The sequence below is a fragment of the Cynara cardunculus genome (genome assembly GCF_001531365.2).
Source record: "Cynara cardunculus var. scolymus isolate 2C chromosome LG 11, CcrdV1, whole genome shotgun sequence".
NCBI classification, from domain to species: Eukaryota; Viridiplantae; Streptophyta; class Magnoliopsida; order Asterales; family Asteraceae; genus Cynara; species Cynara cardunculus.
The window spans coordinates 13,606,767-13,620,806 of record NC_037538.1 but is presented as its reverse complement, the minus strand read 5'-3'; the positions used below and the strand labels follow the sequence as shown (position 1 = coordinate 13,620,806).

The 14,040-nt window shown below is 35.0% G+C and overlaps 1 protein-coding gene across 1 annotated transcript; it reads left to right on the top strand.

Moving 5' to 3' along the window:
* Positions 1 to 3,152: 3,152 nt before the first annotated feature.
* On the top strand, positions 3,153 to 12,892 carry LOC112521536 (ATP-dependent 6-phosphofructokinase 6-like). Its single transcript, XM_025130449.1, has 14 exons — positions 3,153 to 3,501; positions 5,523 to 5,569; positions 5,665 to 5,704; positions 6,127 to 6,189; positions 6,273 to 6,410; positions 7,447 to 7,605; positions 7,715 to 7,768; positions 8,618 to 8,686; positions 9,129 to 9,258; positions 9,853 to 10,115; positions 10,368 to 10,416; positions 11,057 to 11,211; positions 12,488 to 12,668; positions 12,752 to 12,892. The coding sequence occupies exons 1-14, from the start codon at positions 3,400 to 3,402 to the stop codon at positions 12,799 to 12,801; spliced, it is 1,500 nt and encodes a 499-aa protein (XP_024986217.1). The 5' UTR covers positions 3,153 to 3,399; the 3' UTR covers positions 12,802 to 12,892.
* Positions 12,893 to 14,040: the final 1,148 nt, after the last annotated feature.

Below are 14,040 nucleotides of genomic sequence, written 5' to 3'. Positions count from 1 at the left end.
TGTAAGAACATCAATAACAACTGCATAAAGATCAAGAACATAATAATAAATTTGTGCAAATTCATTAAAAAACTGTACCATAAACTTTGGTATGCAAATTTTTATGATACAATTTGTAATGAATTTGCACCAGTTTATTATATATGTTACTTAATGTTTATGCACTTGTTATCAATAAAACTTCACTCTAAATAAAAAAAAACAAGAAATCTCCTAAAAGACTGATATACAACTCATGTAAATAAATATTTCAATATAAAAAAACCAAGATAACCCCTAAAAACCCCATCGTGAATTTTGTTCTTCACAAGACTAAATTGACCTTACATTCCATCCTTAATATACTGTTGCCAAACCATTTACTCGCACAATCAGCCAATGCAAATTTATTTCCTTGGTCATCAGCTGTCATTGCCGCAACTCTTAGGTCCACTAGTCACTAATGTGTTGTGCTTCAGGCTTATGCGGCTCGACGTCATGAGTCGATGGGGGTAGCATAGGTCTTTGGTCCACGAAAAGCCTTTATTTCATTCATATCAGAGAATGGATCTACCTCTTTAACTTGTTTCACAACCTCAAGTTTTCTTCTTTTCATAGCTTTAGCTCTATGCCTCACAAATTCTTCTGATGTCTAGCAAATATCCAATTATCCTTTGGATTTCTAGATACCCTGATGATCTTGCAACACCAATCTCCTTGCACCAATTATAGAAACCTACTAGCTCATCAATCTGTTTTGCGGCACTAGCATAAGCATCAAATGCTTCATGTGATACTGATGCTCCGTATCAAAGAATTGATCAAGCAAGATGGCTGAAACCTCACATATATCAGCTAAAAACTTGAATTCTCTTGCACAAAAGGGTATAAGGCAACAAAATCATATTGTAATCAAGCAAGTAGGTTTATTTCACTGTATGATTAGCTTGGAAAGTACACGGTAATGAATTTTCCCAATTTTCTTTTCAGGGAGGTGGTTCATGGGGGTTTCTAGCTAACGATATGTTCTACAAAGGTTGTAACTGATGTATCGTCTCAAAAAATCACTTTTACCTTAACAATCGGTTTTTTAGGGTCAAAAGGGTACGATGAATTTTACATATTTACTTGTGTTTTTCTGAATCTATCTTATGGTACTCGAGTCCTTCTAAGTCCAAGATGTCATAGAAAATGGAGAATATACGATTGTCTTATGGTTTATTTTATGTTATGAATAAAATTTCATTATCATAACAATATTGGATTTTTGCGTGTAAGCAGATTTCTGTTGATCCCATTTCATCAATAATTCAAAGTTAAGTCACTTAATCTATTGGATTTCCAGGTAATAGGGGAATCACATGAATTACTTAAATTCCTACATACCTTAGGGTTATTTATACCCTTTTGACAAAATCCTTTTGATATCTTATGATTTATTTAATTTGAAGATTACAACGATAATTTTATATTTTTAGCATGATACCAAAAATAATACGTGTTTTGCATATCAAACCAACATCAATGTTTTAATACCTTAATGGTATTTTCAGAAATTTTGTCATGAGATAAATAAATATTGGTTTGACGACGTAAAGTTCAGTTCACACTTTTAACATCTCATTGGTGTTTTTTTTGGAGCTTTTGGTAAAAAACCAAAATATATATGAGTTGGAAGTGTAAGATTGGAAAATTATAAGTCGGAACTTATAAACATTTAGATATTATGTAGAGAAGACAATTCTAAAACTAAGAAGTTGTTTACCCAAATGCTTACTCGGTAAGTGTTTACGGGTAGAAATCAACATTATAATTGATAAGTTTGTAGTATATCAAAACAATATTCTATACAACAATTTACCCGATAAGTACTTACCTGGGTAAGAGTCGTCATCCTCACTTACCGGGTAAGACTCTCAATCCTTATCATTGCTCTTATCAGGTAAGATTCTTGGCCCTTGACATGTTCATCCAATGAGGGAAAATGCCCAATAAGCACTTATAGGGTAAGAGTTTAGTAAATGGCCCCTAAATCCGTGATTAAGTTACTAGACATTTTAATACCAAATTAAAACCATTGACTTAATTAACCACAAGGGTGGTGTCCGATTGGTTTAAATTTGGACTTCAAAAGGTCAAAAGTGCCTGAAGATCTCAGGTATGAAGTCCAAGGAGGAATAAAAATCTCATTGCGGCGAGTGATGAGATGAAATTGGGTTGAATAGCAAATAATATTGAGTTGAAAACCACATCACTCACCACATCAGCTGATAACGTGTAAAAGAGAAAATAAATCAAAGATAATGAAAATTGTAAATTCTTATTAATCATAAGCCTTTTAATAAACAAGACTACATAGAGTTCATAATGTTTATCAATACACATTACCTTTTTCTTTTCATGTTCCCAATATACTTTTGACACCCTTCACTCATGCCTTCACCCTCTCATACCTTTATGTTTTCTCCCCATCCCCCAATGTGAGATTCAAACTGATATTCACCATGAGTTATTAAAAGTTATCTCATTCATCTCCCATTCAATTGTTCTAGAACTCTCGGTCTCGGTCTCGCTCTCGATCTTTTGATTCTTTGCTCTTGATGTAAATCGAATACAATTGTGGAGTCGTTTAAATATGTTGGATTTTAAATATATTGAATTTTAAATTGTCATACAATTTTTTCATCGATAGACTATATAATTGGAACCATAACTCTTATTTATTCAAATTGTATTAATATGTAAAGACCAAATGTAACTTATATCATCGTTAAATCTTTTCTAATAAAACCAGTGAAACTTCAAAATCGTTAAAATTTAGGGCTCCCGCCACATTGTACGGATACACAACTAGTATAATGTAATAAAAGACTCTTATTCGGTTAGTATTTATTTAAATAGGAAGAGTTTACCAATAATTCAATTTAATGATCGAGAATATTACTCGATAAAATAACTGATAATAGTGATTTTTTAATTTTCAAAATATGAAAATATAGCGGGTAAGAAGATTGGGTCGGATCCTAGATAACAGGATCCATTTAAAAGCTCAAAAACGCAACTGAAAACCGCCATAACTAGAGCTAGCCTCATTTCCTCCCATCATCGGATGGCAAGCATGAAGCAAGTTGTTCAGCCATTCGTTCGTCAAATTTTTGAATTCAGTATCCTCGAATCTTGTGGTTTTCGTTCATTTACTAACCTCAAGATTTGTGACTCGAAATTCTGTCTTCAAATTCCCACATTCTCCTTTGAACTCGTGTCCGCCAAACGTTCTTCATATATAGAAATTGATCCACACAATTATAGCTTGCGATTTCCATTAATTATTGGCATCTCCATTGAAGAGGATCCAATAAAACAGATCCATCTTTTGATTCTTGAACAAATTGCAACTTTTAGTTTATAGAGAGGAGAGAAATGGAAGAGCGCAGCAATTCTCAGATGAAGATTGAAAAGGGGGATTATGGTTACGTTCTTGAAGATGTTCCTCATCTGACTGATTATATTCCTGATCTCAAAGTAATCTCTCTCTATTTGTTCCTCATTTGAGCATTTTCATTTGGTAATGAGATGATTTGTTCTTATTGTTTTTGGTTATTTAAAAAAATACCTTCTATTTGCCCTATCAAAATTGCGACCAAGCTTTTTGGATGTTCATGAAAATATCTACCCATTATTATGGTAAATTGTTTCTATTGATATGAATTCACAACTTTGGATGGGTATTTTGTATATTTGAGGAATAATCAAATGCTCTCCTTTAATATGCTGCAAATGAAACGTTGCAATTTTCATGGAAAAGTATACTTTTGTTATGAGATAAGTGTTCCATAGGTAACCGGATCCTAAAAGGCTCGTCATGGCATTTCGCATTTACCCCCATAGCCGTGCAAGGCAATGCGCAGGCCATGGTGTCTTAACACGCGTTATGGCACAAGTTTTTTAGTTTTTACCTTTTACTAATATATATGCTTTCTTTATTTTTATATGAAATTAATTTGTTCAATATCATTGAGTGATAGTAGAAAAATATATGCATATATATATAATTATAGAGGGAGGTTCGAAAACCTGCAAAAAAATGAAAAACCGAGGAATACCCTGATAACTATTCTTCTGGACGATATGCACTTGTGCATACACGTAATTGAAGCTCTTTCTTGGTTTTGATGCACGTTTGCATGTTATGCACATGTGCATACCGGACAAATTGCTTACAGATTACTTGTATGCACATGTGCATATCGTCGAGATGAACCTTTACCAGGGTGTTTCTCAGGGTTTCATTTTTTTGAGGTTTTCCAACCCTATAATTATATACATGATATACAAACTTGCTCGTTAAGCCATGCCTTGAAAAATGCCATGGCTCCTAAGGAAACGATGCTTGACCTCGTCACCACATCACACTTCACATCATTCAGAACCTTATAGTATATCATCTCATGTCGGTTGTGGACCTTTTGCATGATATGCTGAAGGGTTTTGATCAAATTTTTGTTGGAGGTCATGACACTATAATTGGTTTTTGTTCATGTAAGGCTGTGAAATCAGAGTTATATTTGTTCATTTAAGGCTGATCAGGATACAATTCTTTGGTCCTGGGAGAAGGTCACACTTTGACTTCGGCTGTCACCAAAGTTGATGTGGATATATGATTTTGAACAACATCAAATACACAATATAGCAGAAAGATTAAGTTTGGTGTTAAATTTGCTGCAAACTAATATCAAAATAATAATTTCAAAGCAAGAGTTTGATCGTTTATGGATTCCTTCTAGATTTAAGGTGGAATCTTTTCTTGTGAAAAATATAGTTAATCTATATGGCAAGTTAGTTATGACATCCATATTGCTACCACACATGAGATATAGGGGTTAATGCTAAATGGAACATGAATCATGATTTGTGACTTCTCTTTCTATGGTCTTTTTGATAAATATAGTTAGATAGAACTAACTCCCAAAGCCAACTCAAAAGAGGAGGGGCCTAACCACATATGTACGTATACTAATATTGACAACCTGGCGATATGGGACAAATACTACTTCAATACACTCCTTCAGGCGTAGCGTGCAGGCCATGGTTCAAACAAACAAATGCAATTCCCACAACTAAATGCCCGCTCTGGTACCATGATAAATGGGTTTAGATAGAAACTTGCTCACAATAGGTAGCTCAAAAGAAGAGGGTGCCCAAACCACATATATACATATACGTTGAGGACCTGACAATGGGAGACAAATACCACTTCCATACTTTTTTGGTAAATAATATAATAGGTTTTCAAGTATTTTTTTTCATTACTTGCTGCATGGAACTTGGGTGTGAGCCTTGCAGCAACCAGTAAGGTTTTATGACAAGGTCATGGTTTTCAGTCACAAGAAAAACCTCTTCGCATAATGCACTCCCCAATCTCATAAAGCCGAGTAGCCATGGTGCATGAGAGCTGTATTACATGGACTCTATATGCTACATGGACTATATTCAGTGAACTAATCATAGATTCACTTTTGTTGTGTGTTATTTATTTTCTACAGACTCACCACAATCCAATGCGATTCAATCCTGCGTATTCAGTTGTAAGGTGAGTATATTTTCATCTTCTTATGGTTCAACCTGCAATATGAAATTTTCACATGATTTTAATCTCTAATAACAGTATGTCCTACCGAATTTCAGGCAATATTTTGTTGATTATGATGATACTGTGCCAGAAAAGGTAAGTTATCAAATTTCTTTAATTCTTATGTGTTAAATAGCTATAGTTTGCCGAAAGGTCCTCACACGCTCTAAAAGGGTAACTAGTACTCGCAATATACAGATTTGATGCAGATTTTGTTACTGATTTCACCAACATCATCAAATCTGTCATATTTCTTATACGGTTTCATGTTGTTATCATTAACCCAAAATATTTTAAAGCTAAAAGTATATCAATTGAATTTCGGAACTCAAAGTGTACCCTTTTATTTAAACATGTGGATCAGTGATTTGAGTTATGTATGTTTGACAGAAACTTCTGAAACAAAATTATGGCACTCCCTTAATTGAAGACATCAAAGTAATACAGTTATGAATTTTAGAGTAAAAACACAATTGCAAGTAGATCCATCGGACAGATTTGCTTATGTCTTCTTGTAGGTTGTTGTCCACAAGGATAGTCCAAGAGGAGTACATTTTCGAAGGGCTGGACCCCGCCAAAAGGTATACTATTTACTTGTAGAATTTGTTTTTTAACCAGTAATGAGAAACGTAGTTTTGTTAAGAAATAGCCTTAAATGCTGCAGGTTTATTTTGCATCAGATGAGGTGCATGCTTGTATCGTAACATGTGGTGGTTTGTGCCCTGGGTTAAATACAGTGATTAGGGAAATTGTATGTGCCCTTTATCACATTTATGGCGCTACCAGAGTTCTTGGGATTGATGTAAGTCTCTGAATCAACATCTCAAAATTTTTATTTTCAAAGCATTTCTTAGTGTTTGACAACTCTAATTCGAAACTTTCATGACTTGGCCATGGGTGCATGCATACTTTTATTTTGGTAACTGTGGGTGTCCAGCCGTCCAGGCCAACTTGTGTGCTCCTCGAGTAATCCCATAGGACCCTGAAGATAATAGGAAATCCCGAGTGGCCCTTAGGAGACTAACCGGGGAGGAACCCCAAGACCCCTTTATTTGCCAGTTGAGCTGGCCTTCATGGTTGATGCATGCATACTTGAATTCCCATATATGTTGATATTATACAATGTAAAACCTTTTAGCCGTAAGTTACCTTCTCATATAACTTCTTAGAGAAAAATAACAGGTACGTAATAAAGACTTCCTAGAGAAGGACATTTGCCGGTGTTCTCAAAGCTTGTTTGTATTCTTGTTTATGGATAGGAAATGAGTTCCATAATGTTCCACAATAAAATATGAATGTCACTGTCGTCTGCTTCTGAACAACGTTAAGAGGATTCTCAGACAAATATGTTCGTTTTAAGCTTTTGAGTCTAGTTTTTACCAGTCAAGACAATATGATTCTTTTAGTAACAGGGAATCTGGATTTGAGTAGATGAATTAACGATGAGTTTGATGTTACCTGTGTATTGACCTTGACTTCTTTTTTTAATTCATAAGTAGTTTTGAGTAGTGAGAATAGTATAGAAACAAATAAATGATCCCCATGCAATGATATCCGGAAATGGCCAAACCAGATTTCATAAAACCAAACCGAAGTTAGGGGGCTATTCGGTTGCTTTCTATTAAGCTCTATCTGGATTAAGCCTTCTGTATGGATTAGTTAAATTGCTATTGTTTGTTGTGCTGACTATTTTACCCATCAGTCTAGATTAAGCACCGATTAAAATAACTGTTTGATGAACATAATAAAAAAACAGCCCATTAGCTTGGCTGAATGATGCAAATGCTTATATGAATGTCCATATGACAACCCTTGATGATGCAAATTCTTTTCTGCAGGGAGGATACAGAGGTTTCTACTCAAAAAATACCATAACATTGACACCCAAATTTGTGAATGATATCCATAAACGCGGTGGTACAATTCTTGGTTCCTCTCGAGGGGGTCATGAAAAATCAAAGATAGTTGACAGCATTCAGGACCGTGGTATCAATCAGGTGGTTGAAGTTTGAGATATAGCAACCTTCTTTTTTAGAATTTGATTAATATTTTTCCGCTAAGAGTTCATGGTACTTGACGTCTGATTGAGTTATTTGAATGTTTCAGGTTTATATAATTGGAGGTGATGGAACTCAAAAAGGTGCAGCCGTTATTTATGAAGTAGGTTACTTGATAACTTTATAAGAGTTATCTTCAGGTGCTATATATCTTATTGTGGTTAATTTTCTTAACTTACTTATCTAGGCCATTTAGAGCTTGTTTGTTAGCAGCTTTATGAGCTTAACGAGACTCACAACTTATTCGGTCAGCTACATATGAATGTTTGGTAGTGGCTTAATGATATAGAAAATGGCTTATTTTCAGTAAGCTTTTAGGGGAAGGTTTATGCAGAAAGCCAAGTTTTTTCCAAACCATGAAAAAGACATGTTTATCCATCCATGAAAAAACACTCCCAAACAAAAACCTTCTCAATCTATACAGACAAATTAATGCACAAAGACATTTTTATCCATACAGGACTTAAGAAACATCCCTTAGTCACTTACTCTTGTGTCCCTTCATTTATCTTTTGTGGTATAGTTGAGACTTGCAAGAGCTTGTGAGCCGGCTGGCCCATTAGAAAGCATAGCAAGCTCAAGCTTAAGCCAAGCTGACCCACCTCTTTTCACTACCGAGCCTGTTGAGAACAATAGTGTAATTAATATTTGGTTTGTCCGCTACTTTTAGTCTCTTGGAGACTTACTAGCTACATTTCTACGAATGGTTTATTGATCATTTTGTTTTTAAAGGTTTATTTTTAATCTTATACAGGTCCATATGAAACTGAACCAAGCTTTAAACTTATATGATCTCATAGGAACTGAGCCTAGATGAGCTGATCCTGCACTAGCCTATATGAGTCCATAGGAACCGATCATATAGCCGAGCCAAAACTTTAGGCTTTTGTGAGCCACATACTGAGCCTATATACATCATTCGTACTCATTTCAGATTCATTATATATAACAGGAAATCAGACAACGTGGGATTAAAGCTGTTGTGGCTGGGATTCCGAAGACAATTGACAATGACATTGCGGTATCTTCGTATCTGGCTAAATTAATTTTGGTTTTTTGTATTTCTCAAAATGCATCAAAGTTTGGTTTAGTTCCTATTTAGTATAACATTTTTTTTCTCAACGGATGTAAGAAAGTTTTAAAATTCCTTATTTTGTATCTATTTGACCATGACCATGACCATAACCTGTTCGTCTTGTAACATTTGATGACAACGTCAAAATGGGTACAAAATAAGATATTTTTGAAATTTTGTTACATTGAATGAGAAAAAAAAATATTTTTTACACTAAATAGGAACCAAGACAAACTTCCATTTGTCCCTTTGTTTATTGGTTTAGGTGGTTGTTGCCTTTTTGACTTGCATATCTACATTTTATTTCGTCTGCGCACATTTTACCCTTATGGCGTGATATACCGGGTTTGTTTGGTTTGAATTGGTTTATATCCACATTTTATTTCAGGTCATTGACAGGTCATTTGGTTTTGATACGGCCGTTGAAGAGGCTCAAAAAGCCATTAATGCCGCACATGTTGAGGCAGAGAGTGCGGAAAACGGCATAGGGGTAGTTAAACTAATGGGGCGCTACAGTGGTAAGTTTTACCTCCAATTTACATGGAAATTGTATCACTTAGGGTTTATTTGGTTTGATGGAATGTTTTTGAGGGGTATGGGTTTCGTGGAAGGATTTGGAATCGTTGGTGTATTTGGTTCGTAGGATTTGGAATGGAATTGAATTCCATTATTTATAAATAATTATAAAAATAATTAAATTACTTTAAAACATTATTTTATATAAAGCCTACGAAATCCCATGAAATACCAACCAGCCCATGGGATTTCAATATCCTATGCTTGTTGAAATCCCAAGAATTCAAATCCAGACAATCCTTCAAACCAATGAGATTTGAATGAAATTCAATTTCAAATCCCTCCAAATTCAATCCAATCCCGCAAACCAAAAGGGACCTTAGGGATCTTTGTAGAATCGGGGTTATTTAGGATAATAACCTTATGACAGATTTGTGAATGACTCTGTCAGCAGAAGAATGCCTCTTCCTAACACAAGAATGACTCAAGATCTGTCATAAGGTCGTATAATTAAAAAAACTATATGTCAGAAGGCTATTCTTCTAAACCCTCCATATTATTAATCTAATATTCTGTTTTCTATTGTTATATTTCAGGGTTCATTGCAATGTATGCAACTCTTGCAAGTCGTGACGTGGATTTATGTTTGATCCCGGAATCGCCTTTCTATTTGGAAGGTGAAGGCGGGCTTTTCGAATATGTAGAGAAACGACTTAAGGAAAATGGGCACATGGTTATAGTCGTAGCAGAAGGAGCCGGTCAAGAGCTTGTTGCACAAAGCCATTCTACAGTCGCAAAAGATGCTTCAGGGAACAGACTACTTAAAGATGTTGGGATGTGGCTTTCTGAGAAAATTAAGGTATTAATCTTCAACTTAATGTTACTAATTACAAATTAATTATCATTTGCTTCTTTTCAGCTTCGGTTCAAATTTCTTCTTGTTACGAAAGGGTCAATGGCAGTGCATTTGCGTTACCGGTAGATCCCAACCTTCTTGGAGGTCATGGGTTCAATCCTGAACCTTCAGGAGTGTGTGTGAGTTTTGCTATATATAAATATTACGTACTTAAAAAAATTCTTCTTGTTCTAATTGAATCTTGGTTCGTTGCAGGCTCACTTTGCAACTCGCAAATCCTTGCCAATTACTCTTAAATACATTGGTAACTTTCACCGTCTTATCAAGAGAGTCTTTCTTTGTCCTATAAACTATTGAAGAAAATAATTTTGGTTCGGGTCAAAAATATATAAAATTTGACACTATTTCCATTATTAAAACACTAAGAGCATCTCCAACAGTTTATCATTAAAACATTAAGAGCATCTTCAACAGTTTATATATAATTTCCATTTTGGAGAACGATTTTGGGATTTTATTGAAGCCAAATTTTATTAAAAACTCACCAATTTTTTTATTATTTTAGAGATTCTGTTAGAGATTGATATAATATCAGTTTATTAAGAACAAAACCAATCAATTGATGTTCTTTTTGGTGGAAAGGAAGACTAAGGGGCAAAAAAGTAAAAGTAAACGTGATACAATAGCGTAATAAATACTTCTTATGATACCGTGATGGAACGTATTTTACTCGATAATATTATCTTATCAAGAGTTCCATCTTGGAAAAAGTATTTTCATTTGCCTTTATACTATTGAGTGAAATAATTTTTGGTCACTCATCTTGAAGTTAGATGTTTTTTTGCCCGCTTGTCCGATTTTTCGTCCAAAAGCTATCATTTTCGGATAAATTTACCCTCGATGATCCTCATTTTTAACAAGAGCAAACTGGTTAAGTCATGCAGATCCCACTTACATGATCCGTGCGGTTCCAAGTAATCCGGCCGACAATATTTACTGTACTCTCCTTGCTCAAAGTTGTGTTCATGGAGCCATGGCGGGTTACACCGGCTTTATTAGTGGGCTTGTGCATGGTCGACAGACTTATATTCCGTTTAGTGTAAGTTAGTCTTCTATCACCACTCGAATCTTTAAATTTCAATAATAATCAAACACAGTACCAAACCTAATGAGTCCACTATATCCCACCAAGTGAGGTTTAGGGAGGGTAAGATGTACATAGAGTTGATGTCTACCTTAAAAGATATAGTGGCTAAAAACCCATCGTATATGATGAATCTGATACAAATTTGATCAATCTTATGAAGGGAAATGTTGTTTTTGCACTGTTCAAGAAGGTACATTTTTTTTTTTCAACAAAAGACCAAATACTACCATTCAAAAATCAAAGGGCCTTCTGGCCTAGTGGTATATGGGCCTCTGGTCTTTTGTGAGATTAGGGGTTCAAACTTCATTAAAAGTGAAGAGTGTCTGAGTTCATTTGCAATCATTCAGTGAAAGTTATTTGGAATGTCCTTGTGGCTTTAGCCTAGCAGGTAAAGACGTAGACATCCTTGTTGAATGCATAACTGTTATTATGCAATGACTTGTAATCAACTATTGGGTACACTGAGCCCGTTTGGTTTGGTTTATTCGTATAATAACCATTGAATATGATTTACCAAATAGTTCTAGATTTTCTTTTTGAAATTTCAAACTAGCAATAGAAATTTTAGACCGAAAAGTCTCGTCTTTGTCCTTGTCTATAAACTTTTCATGGTTGTCTTTTTTTAAGTATATAATATTTATATACGGGAAATGAACTCATAAATCCCCTCTTCTTTGGTGAGGTTTGAATCCTTTGTTTTTCCTAGTAGGATGGCTTTTGTGGTAACTCATATATTGCTAGACTAAAGGCTCTTTGGTATGTTTGTCTTTTACTACCTCCAACAACCTCCATTGAGCCTCATGAAATGTATGATGACCTATCTTTTGCCAGACTCACTTGATAATTCAGTATATACTTTAATACGTTGAATCAGATGCATTTCGAACTCCATTAAACTTCATTGCAAGAAATGTATATGACCGGACACAACAGAACAAAAATCTGTTATCCCATGTTTGGTGCGATAATAGCAGGACAAGGATAGGGACAAAAATGCAATTTGTTTCTCCCACCAAAATAGGTGGAACAAAACTGAGAGATGGGACAAGATTATAGATTATTTAATTACTCATGTCAAAATAAAACCCTAAATACTTCAACAATGCTTTCACCTGTCTATCTCACTCTTGCCCCATTCCAGTCGGTCTTGTTTGCATACCAAAGACCCCCTTAAATTCGTATGTTCAATTTGTTATTTGCAAGTCTAATAATGTGTTTCTTCATGCAGCGTATAGTGGGTCATCATAACACAGTTGTGATTACGGATAGGATGTGGGCGCGATTGCTTTCATCCACGAATCAGCCGAGCTTTTTAAGACCACAAGAGGTGATTGAATTCCAGAAAGCGGAAGAACAACACTATTTAGCGACACATGCGTTGGATGGAGAAAACAGCAGCAGCAGTTCAGGTAACAACAACTGATCGGAAACAAGATTTTGATCGAGTGCCTTGTGAATCTGATTGACCATCTCAACGGTTTGGTCAATGTAGGAACAAGTGCTGAATGCACCAGTCTGTTCAGATGCTTAAGCTGCAGCTAGCGACTGGTTTAACATTTGATCGCTAAGCGCCTAAACGGCCTCTATTCAATAATAAAAAGGATTTATCGCTCATTTGTACTTGTCTTTTTGTTTTCAGAGTGTACTTTTGATTATGTGATTAAAATTCAATAATTTGGGGTCGTTTATTTGAATGACCTTAATGAGTTTAAATAGTGTGCTTGTATTGAAGATGAGTACATACGCAAGATAGAGCGGAACTGAACAGAACAAAAACCAGGAAAATGAGGATGGGATAAGATTGATAGATTATTAAACTACCCACGTCAAATTAAAACGCTAAAGCATTTTATAATTTCTTTCATCATCCGCCCTCATTCTCGGCTGTAGTTCTGTTCATTCGTGTTCTTGTTGTTCTTTTTGGAGGGATATGATGCAACTCAATGCATATGTCCCATGAGGTTCATGGCGACTGGCACTTACTATCTAATGCTTTTAGGAGCGGTGTGGTATGCCAGTGTATTGTCGGTCTTACTTGTTTTGGACGTGCTTCAATCGGTTAGAAATAGGCACTAGTTTAGAAAGAAACTATTCTCAATGTTTATTGGCATCTAGAATCGTAGGAAATGAGTATTTCCGATAAGACAGTTTGTCAGTTTCAAGTAAAATTCCGTCAAATCGATTGGCTTGACAATTCCAAACAGTTCCATTAAAAAAACTAGCCATTGACTTTGTAAGGATCGGCCCTTAACCTGTTAAGGCTCAAAATTGAGTATTCTCTTAGGCCTGAATGGTTGGTTCACACTCGTGTCCTTCTAGGTTTGGTCCTCAGGCCTCGGCTCGTCTCCTCTCGGATTCCGATAAATAAACCTTTGATATTTATTTATTCAGGACAAATTACACATTTTTCACACGGACCGGTTCAAGGGATCGATTTGTTCTCCTTTTTGAATTTTTAGTGCCACGTTGCAGCCTCCTATTGGTCAACTAAGTAAAATATTATTTGAACGTCCTTCAAGTTCAAATAAATAAAATCGTTCAATTGTAGTAAATGACATGTTATTTTAGCACATAATAAATAGTAATTATATGAAAAAATAAACCTACTTTTTATAATATACTAGAAGCGTACTCGCGCAATGCAACGAGATACATCATGATTTTAATATTTCATTTTATTATTTATCTCAATCGATGTTATAATATGACTTTATGTGATTTTGAGAAAGCGATGATGTTTTTATTTTTKAATAAAATATATGTTTGAAGATATCATAAAAT